Here is a 9,822-nt window from a genome sequence, read left to right on the forward strand (position 1 = left end):
TGTATGTATATATGTATGTATGTATGTATGTATGTATAATCAGAATCTGGTTTTGAATGTAATTGTGAATTGAGAATCTGATTTAGAGTAAAAAATATAATAATTCTGATCATAGTGAAATCACTTCAGCTGTCCACTCTCTTTCCACTTTTGTACCCCTTGAGACTGAATAAGAATTAACATTTATCTCTAAATCAAGAAATCCTAAATGAATCATTTATGGCCCTAGAGCAACACCGTACAGTCACACAGTGTCTGGACAGCAGGAGCCTGTGTAAAGTTGAAAATCACATCTCAATGCTGCCTTTTTTCACCCAGCCCCTTGGGCAGATACTACAGTGAGTGCTTTGTGTCTTGAGGAGAGGCTATTAATAGTGCCATTCGAAGATTCTCTATCTCTTATACCCCCCACCCCCCCGCTCTTTTCCATTAAGTTCTTTCCTCACGTGACTCTGCTGACTGTTAGGGGGGCAGATAAATCCCTTCTCAGTCTGTCCGGCCAGCACACACAGGAGTCATATTCCACATTTATTTATCTTTCCATTTTCCCCTTCATTGTTCCCTACTTTCACCTTCCCACGCTTAATAAACGGAAGCTACAGTCGCCAAGTTGTGTTTTCTCCCAGAAGGTGCTGGGCTTTTCTTCAGACAGTCAGTCAGGCAGTCATTTTGACCGGAGGCTATTTGTCACTGATCCCCTCACCCTCTCCCACGTCCATTAACAAGAATCCGGAGGCAGGAGGCGAGGCAGTGCTCAAGGATGCAGCCTCCCTGAAAAGACAGTTGCTCGCAGCAGGAGAGACAAGAAGATGAATGAACGAGCAAGATATAGTCAAAGTCAGTGATAGAAATGTTTCCTGCTGTTTGTGTTGTTTCTTCCTTCCTGACAGCTCATGTTGAGTAAGAAAACGCAATGCAAATCTTGAGCAATGTCGTTACAGGAGCCTGTATGTCAAAAGGTGATGTTCGTTGTCCCGCTCAGCTGTGAAAAAGATGATAATATTCCTGTTCACTTGCACTAAATGTTTTACGCCTGTCGCTGACACACGTATGTAAATTCTCCAGAGACTGTTCTCCTAACAGCAAGAAAATCTGACATTCCCATCTTTTCTGTGACCTACTTAAACATTTTTAAATGCACAGAGCAGAGGACCGTGCTTTCATCTTCAGCTAGGCCTGGCATATGGTCATGTCATCATGAGGAAGTGTGTCGAGGCAGAGAGGATGTGAACGCTGCTGTGCTGAAGTCTCTGTCAAGCTGTCTCAACCAGCTGATGTATCAACTTTTTAGTTTGTGTGTTGTGTTTAGATGCATCTCAACCTTGTCAAAACAGCCTTAGCATACAACTTTTCTGTAGTGACATAATGGCTTAATGGGCTGGTTATGTGTTATCTCCTGAATGAGGAATATCATCCTGTCAACAGACAGGACCACTACAGAATATCAATACTGTGTTTGTGGAACTAATGGTCACTCTTTTTAAAACCCTTTATTAAACATAATCCCTAAATACTCACTTCCTAATCACAGATAAAAACTACATTTGAATAAAAATATATAAGCTATGAAATTAAACTAGCTGACTGTATAATTTAGCAGCAAAAACAATATCTTGAAAAAAATATTTGGTGCACATTATACAATTTAATCATGTTTATTCTGTTAACTATTTGTATTCTTACAAAATACATTCATGAAAATAAGATAGAAATTGTGAGAAAAATAAAAGCTTCTAATAATCTTTCTGTGTGCAAAACTTTGATAATGTGAAACGCTTCAAACAGAGCGGCACAAAGCTCTTATGCATATCCAGGGTGCAGAATGGTGCACTTGAAGTAGGGATGTAACGGTATGAAAATTTCCTATCACGATTATAGTGACCAAAATAATCACGGTTATCAGTATTATCACGGTATTGTTAAAATGTGCTGGAGATGTTCAAAAAGTACTGACACATAAATCTTCACCAAGTTATATATTTAAAAATCAACAAACAACAAATAAAATGTCTTTTTTGTTTGCATAATCACTAAAACAATAACATTACCAATGATGTTCGGATTTTAAATGACAACTTGACTGACAACAGTTCAATAGCATGTTGAAATATCTAATGTAAATGTTCAAATAAAGCTTTGAAAAAGTTTCATAAAAAGGTAAACCTCACATTTCAGCCTTTAAATAAAGAAAAGATGTAATCAAATAATCGCGATTAGACGGTTATTTAATTATCGCGACAGGCCTACTAATGGGATCAGTATAGCACAAAAAAACTTTACGAAATCAATCCTGTGGTTGGTGGAAAACGTTATGTCCATTTTTTAAATTGGTAGGACCAAATTATCTGCACCCGCTGTTGAATAGGCCACTCCAGACATAGGTTTTTGTTAATGGGTGAAGATCCTCTTTAATGCCTCATGCCAGAGTCCATTATCTCTGAAGCATATTTTGATGAACTGATGATGTCTTGAACTCCTCTGGGACCCATTAATTTTCAGTTGATTCTTATGAAATTATTTTTTAATTAAGTGAAACCAGATTTAGTTTTAGATTTTTTTTTTTAATCAAAGAGAAACTTAAAAATAAAGTTTTATAAAAGTTTTTCATTTACTTTTTAAATTGTTGTTTTACATAATTTACTGTTTCAATTTTTCATTTGCTTCTCTGTCTACGTTTCTTCCAAGTTTTTTTTTTTTGTCTGAATGATTCACATATAGTACATAACATTATGAACAATTTGTATCCTTCAAATGAAATGTAGTGTCTACTCTGAGTTCTCTTAGTTTAGTTGGTTTTGTATGTTTTAAAAACATTTGATTCAAGTTGCTTCAGTCTGTTTACATTGCAAAATTTTCAATTTCTTGCTTCAGCTTAACGCATCACCTCACAGCGCTCAGCCACTGTTTGACTCGACCCGGCATGTGTTGTCGTTTCTTTATTTTGGCCATCATCCTTCTCCACGCTGTAATGAGGTTGTCACAGAGTAAATTCCTGTCCTCCACGCAGCAGATAGATTCTGGCCCAGAGCAGCTGTTTCTGCTCAGCATGGAGAGGATTGCACACACTGCGAAAATGACTTCACTTATGGTCTGTTTGGCCTGCGCAGAATAAAAGATTTATCCCCAGATGTACCTCCAAACCTGGACGTGTACCTGTGGGGTGAGACTGACTGATGACAAAATCTGTGTGTAAAAACAGTGGTGGCATTCTTTCCTGTCCAACAGTTGTTGTGGTTATTTAGTTTTTTGTCACCGAAAACATATTGTTGTAGCAAATTGTTTGTTGATCTCTCCTTTAGTAATGGCTATGGCTAAAGTCATACAGGTATGCAATGACATGAAGATGAATAAATGTTAATAGAATTGCCATTTTTGAGTGAACAATCATTTTAATTAGACGGTAACAAAAGCATAGGGTCATAAGGGTAAAAACTTGGTAGAAAATCTAATCTAAAGCTAATAAATGTAAAGTGTAAAACTAAATTACTACCAACTGTTTAAAGAAATCAATAACATCTTCTACATTAATGTTGAATATGTACTCCTTAAACTGTCAAATCCACATGGTCAGTCCAGCTAGACAAATGTTTTAGCTGGCTGAGCTCCAGCTTATTTATTATCATGCTTATACACCTACACAAATCCTTGATCATCTAATGTATATTTGTGTTTTGAGAGATTGACTGAACCATTTCCAGAGAGAGGTTTCCAGCTCTAACAGGATGGCTATTGAGTTTGGATTTTCAAATGTGCTTTTTACAAGCGCCAGCCGCACGCATTAATTGCTTACTGTAGAGTTGGCCTCTGCTGCCATGGCAACTGCTGTAGGCTCTATAGCCACACACAGCAATGGCCCAGCTGCTCCTGTGGTGATGACACTGTCCCGTCTGTCTGCCCCATGTCACCATGGCGAGTCCATGCGTGCATCTCACTCATTACTGATAGTGTCGCTGTTAGCCAGAAGCGGGAACTGCCATCTTGGATATACTCATAAATCCCAACAGTTTGCATCCTACAGTTTTAAAGTCCACCATACATGGGCAACAAAGACAAAAAGATGCATGAGTGGATATGACTCACTTTGTTTTCTCTTCCTGCAGGCTAGCCAGCTTGGAGTGTACAGGGCCTTTGTGGATAATTACGAACTCGCCGTGGAGACCGCAGAGAAGGGCTGTCAAGCAAACACACAGTTCGCAGAGATCTCTGAGGTAATGCCTTATGGAGTGCTCAAGGTCTTGTTATTCTAATACGGGAACAGATACAGGTGCATCTCAATAAATTAGAATGTCGTGGAAAAGTTCATTTATTTCAGTAATTCAACTCAAATTGTGAAACTCGTGTATTAAATAAATTCAATGAACACAGACTGAAGTAGTTTAAGTCTTTGGTTCTTTTAATTGTGATGATTTTGGCTCACATTTCCAAAATCCCCAGCTTAGTTATTACCAAAGCAACCTAAGCTTCTGATTGGTTAGAAGGAATAGAATCCTGTAACATATTTGATACCAATACCAGTGAAATGTAATGATTCTTGAGACCAATTTTGATAACAGAGCAAAAAAACCAAAATTTGATATGGACAAAGTACCAGTATTTTTTATCATCCCTAATTCAGGCTTATTGTGTTGGTTTAAAGTTAGAAAACAAGAAAGTGGAATTGTAGCCTCAACAACTTCCAATCAGATTTACTGTGTCCTTGATGCATCCTGCCATCAAAGAGCAAGTAATTTCTAGCTTTTATGCGGGGCTTTACCTGCCGAACTCTTCCATGGGGTCACTCAGTGTGACTGATTACCCAGCGAGACCTGGATAGCAGATCTAAAAGTGGCGCTCAATGCTCTTCAGAGTTCAGCGGGAGATTTTATGCCTTGCTAAATGTTATAAAGAGAGGGTGTCTGGAATAAAATCTACATGATGATGCTCACCTCGTCCCACTTTATTCCCCCTACCAGCCGTTGTCATGCCAACTATTACTTCCCTTTACATTTTGGATATTGCTTCCTTCTAGCACGACCAAAAGCAAACATTAGGATAATTGTTTGTTCGCACTGGCGGGGGTGGACAATTTCTAGTGGGTTTTAGAGCGTATTGCCAACAGTGTAAACCTTGCAATAGGAAACATTTACTTAGTGCGTATGTAGATAAAATGTGACAGGCTAATTTATTAATTTAGTATCTCCCGAAAGGGGTTATTTCAATATACAGAGAATAGAGGAGAGAGAAGTTGAATATACACCATAAAAGAATAAGTACAGTCAATTATTTAACGGCAAGCTTTGTTTGTTTTTACATGTAATATTTGTACTATAGTGTGCTATTTACAAGTGTGATAAGCTGTAAGGTTGACAAAACTGCTGGCTAGTGATGCCAAATTAGCCATTACTTTATTCATGACTGTGTAACAAGCTTCATGTGAACATAACCATCTACATAACAAGCTGTCATTTGTTAGGAGAATATCTGTTGTAATATGGTGAAAATAGTTGTTCTGCAATAGTAATCTGATGTTCTTTATGAGATTACAGTTTCCAGCCCTGCATGATGGTGTGCACTTCACAGGTTTATTGATCCTGAGTTTGTCTCTGATATCTCTGCAGAGTCTCAAGGTCAGGAGCACCAAGGAGTGCAAGGACCTGACAGCCAAATACTCACTGGAAAGTAAGAAACAATAGGATTGCATTTATTGTTTTCACATGGTATTGCATTATGTGTTCATTATATTATCTGTAGTATTTTCATTGAGCTTAAGTGTTGCACATTTTGCTCTCAGCATGTAATGTCATTCCTTCTTTTAAATTCAGTTGCATAAAACCCATTGAGTGGGTGGATTAGATAAGGTTTCAAACATCGGCATTTGAGCCTGCAGTATGAAAGTGGCTCTTGTGAATAATCGCCCACTGTGTGTGTGTTCTCTTCTGTCTTGTCTTTGCCAGCTCTGCTCTATAAACCAGTGGACAGAGTGACCCGGAGCACACTTGTTTTACATGTGAGTCAACATTAGTTTATCATAATATTTTCTTGTTTGCCTTGGGAAGTTTACTTTCCATAGTGTTCAGCCGCATGTATTTATGCGTACTTAGTCCAAAGGGCACTGCAAACAACACAGGGAACAAATGTACATTGATATATCACTTCATAGGAAATGATGGAGCCGCCATATTGGGCTTTGCAGGTTCTCCCATTCATAGCAGTGCTAGTTCACTGACTTGGTGTATACTGTATATGGTCTTTGGTTTTGTATTGGTTTTGTACTAGTTTTTAACTTCTTATTCAAAAATGGCTTTGAATAAATCTGTTTTTGGTTGAATGTTTGTGTTTATTTTATACAGGATCTTCTGAAACACACACCTTCCAGTCACCCAGATTACCCCCTCCTGCAGGACGCCCTCCGCATCTCACAGAACTTCCTGTCCAGCATTAACGAAGAGAGCACGCCTCGCCGCCAGTCCATGACAGTGAAGAAGGGAGAGGTGAGTGCAGAAACCCCTCCTTCATTCCATCTTACCCCTCTCTCATAAGTCCTCCATCTTGTTAATGAAGTAGTGTTTGTCAAAAACATATTTTTAAAGGGCTCAGAAATGTCAAAATTCCAGGTTGCACATAGTGCAGGTGCCCTGAAGCCATCCAGCCAATGAGCTCCCATCAGGATATACAGCCAGTCTTTCTATCCATCTCAGAGCCAGCCCACCCTCTGCTCTCCGCACAAACTATCCTTGGGCGACTCTGCCTTGTCTCTATTTCACACTAACATATACTCTCCATCTCCACAGAGGGTTTATGCTATAAATAAAACATCCTCTATTTGTTACTGAACTCTTGCTGCATTTGAGTTGTTTGTTCTGAGATCTAGTGGGATTTATTTTTAATCATCTCTTCAGTATCTGCTTACTAATGCTCTTGAGTCATGATGATGTCATTAGTTAAAGGCGGTAAGAAAGCACATACCCTTGCTGACCCCGGCCAAGAAGATCACTCTTCAAGAGATCTTGGGAAGATACATTTGGTTTTTCGACACAGAGACTCTGTGCCGCCCCCTTCATTCCAGCAATGTGGCCTCAGGAGAGTGGCAGATGAATTGTTGCTGTGTGATTGATGGCAAGCAGCACTTGCGTGTAATTTGCCTTAATGAGCCACCCCGCTCTGACTCACAACTCATTGATTATTCATAAAAGTCCATCTTGTGTGGAGCAGGCTCCGCCTACTTCGAGTAAACGCTGAGGAGGAGTTTGCTACCACTCTCTACACCCCTCCCGCCTTACACCCTTGGGGCCAACTGATCAAATATTGATAGTGTGTGCATGAAAGAAACTCATGGAAATCAATGTTGTTGTGGAGCTTATTGTCTTTCAGTCCAGTCTTAGAAAACACAAGCCTTAGTTTGCCTTCCTTTTGTTTTATAGTTTCTAGATGATTTAATAACCATGATTTCTTTATTAGCTAAGGCCTGCATCACTAATACTATTGCTCATACTACAAGGATTTAAAGAGACCATGATTATTAAACTTTGGCATGTAGCTCTGGCATCCGGCACTTGAATTACACGGCCATGGCAACCATATATCAGCATTCTAAAAATAGCTTAGAACACCTTAGAAACTGTGTAGCTATATCCCACTCAAAAAAAAGAGGTATTTTTTAGCGAACAAGGACACATTATATAGCCTATTGGTTATCAGCCAGTATTACTGTTTTATTTTTTATTCATCAATATCAGTCAATTGGTCAGATTTGGATATTGGATGTATATATAAGCTGGTATTGGATGTTTAATTGTACATGCTCATACCCCCCCCCCTTTCCTTTTTATATTACCATATAACGCTCACTTAATGCAAATTTTTAAAAACATTTTTAAAAATCATTCAGTAATGCTTTTAAATGTAATCTTTAGCAAATTTCAAAATTAATATCCATTTTTCGTACTGTACATTGTAATGTTGTGTTGCCTAAATTATATAACTATGTATGTATAGTTTTTTTAGCCATTTATTGGTTTCCTGCTGTAACAAAAATAATTACTGATTTATTGGTATCGGCTATAATTTTTATATCATTGTATCATTAGTACTTCTTGGGAAGTCGTGGCTTAATGGTTAGAGCTTATTGTTTCATTCATTTGTTTCATTTAGTTATTCTAGAGATGCATCTAGCTTAAGTGGAGAGGTACAGTATGGTCCTAAGCCCTAAGCTTACTTCTTTGGTTGATGCCAATGAACAATGATCTCATTATTTAAGAGTAACTTCAGAACTGATATCTGTGGGCAGCTAGAAGCATTAGCCTGATTGTTCAGGTCATGGTTGCGTTGGTTAGCTATCGGCTTCTAGTGTTACCCATGCTGGAAACTGGAGGTATGCGTGTGAGAGAGAGAAAAGAGATTCAGGGTGGCCCCAGAGGCCTGCACTAGCTGGGCCAAAGCCACTTAATTAAAATGCAAATGAACCTGCCGATTTCAGAAAGAAGCTTTCAGCATCTACTATACACTCGCACAAAGCAATGTGTGATGGGCTTTGTATGTAGCTGCTGCACACATGTGACATTGCAGAACATGTATGCACACACACTCATTCACAATGTAAATATGTATATGACGTTTCTGCACTATGCACAAAAGACACATAAACACAAACACACAGAAGCAATCCAAATATGCTAATTCCTGAAGATACACATCAAACATATGCATACACAACCAGATGACCTCGGGCTCGTCAAAGCCACCTGCTCTGTTCAAAAGACTATCACAAACGTTACGTACATCAACATACCACACACAGACTCATGTGATGAGCATTTTGCTTCTTACCTTTAGGGCACAGTCTGTTGAGAGGAAATTTAAGCACATAAAAATTTACTTTATTCTTTATGAACAATGTAACACTGTCAGGGATATGCTCATAATACTAATAAAATAAATATTCATATAAAAAATAATTTTAAGTAGTATGTTATGTTAAGAAGGCTAAAAATGTACAACCCAGAGGGGTTTCTGTCTTTACCACACAAACACAAACTGTTTGAGCCGCTCAGTGTGTTTAATTTGCACTGGTTTCAGTCTGTTTGTAGTGTGTGATTATGAGATATTGCTATTGTCATGTTTGTACTGGAGGCAAACTGTTGGAAAATGTCACCTGATGTGCTGACTGGTAAGATATTGGTATAGATTTGCAAACAGTGTACAGTACAGTACAAGTGTTTGCAGAAGAAATTTGTTTTTGGACGTGCGTGTGTGTGCGTGCGTGTGTGTGTGTGTGTGTGTGTGTGTGTGTGTGCGTGCCTGTGTCTTGCAGGGTAAAGAAGAAAAAGAGAGGGAGAGAGGCTTTACATTTCACCTATAGTGAGATTGTTCTGGAAATGCCAGTCATGTGAATGCTGATATATAGTGCTTTTTGAAAGAAACAGAGTTTAGTGTCTGCTGTTGGGTGTATGTTTTTATTGTATTGTTTGTTGAATAGAAAGTATAAGGGAGTGAACAGCTCATTAAAGGGTTAGTTCACCCAAAAATGAAAATTAGCCCATAAATTACTCACCCTCAAGTCATCCTAGGTGTATATGACTTTCTTCTTTCAGACGAATCCAGTCGGAGTTATATTAAAAATTGTCTTTGATCTTTCAAGCTGTTTAATGCCACTCAGCGGGTGTTGCATGCATCAGTCCAAAAGAAGTGAAATAAAAAGAGCCCATCCATAAAAAAAAGTGTCTCACACAGCTCCGGGGGGTGAACAAAGGCCTCCTGTAGCGAATCCATGAGTTTTTGTAATAAAAATATCAATATTCAAGACATAATAATCACTTTAATGTAGCTTGCGCCAACAGTTGTACA

At 38.5% G+C, this 9,822-nt stretch overlaps 1 protein-coding gene across 1 annotated transcript in view; it reads left to right on the plus strand.

Moving 5' to 3' along the window:
* The window catches only part of LOC107741958 (breakpoint cluster region protein-like), a 31,697-nt gene that overhangs the window by 5,104 nt on the left and 16,771 nt on the right, over positions 1 to 9,822 (plus strand). Inside the window, exons 5-8 of the mRNA XM_016554780.1 lie at positions 4,101 to 4,208; positions 5,598 to 5,658; positions 5,934 to 5,986; positions 6,330 to 6,470. Coding sequence (XP_016410266.1) covers positions 4,101 to 4,208; positions 5,598 to 5,658; positions 5,934 to 5,986; positions 6,330 to 6,470 — 363 coding nt within the window. The remainder of the gene's footprint in view (positions 1 to 4,100; positions 4,209 to 5,597; positions 5,659 to 5,933; positions 5,987 to 6,329; positions 6,471 to 9,822) is intronic.

This window comes from Sinocyclocheilus rhinocerous, unplaced genomic scaffold (assembly GCF_001515625.1).
Source record: "Sinocyclocheilus rhinocerous isolate Xijiao unplaced genomic scaffold, SAMN03320098_v1.1 scaffold826, whole genome shotgun sequence".
NCBI lineage: Eukaryota > Metazoa > Chordata > Actinopteri > Cypriniformes > Cyprinidae > Sinocyclocheilus > Sinocyclocheilus rhinocerous.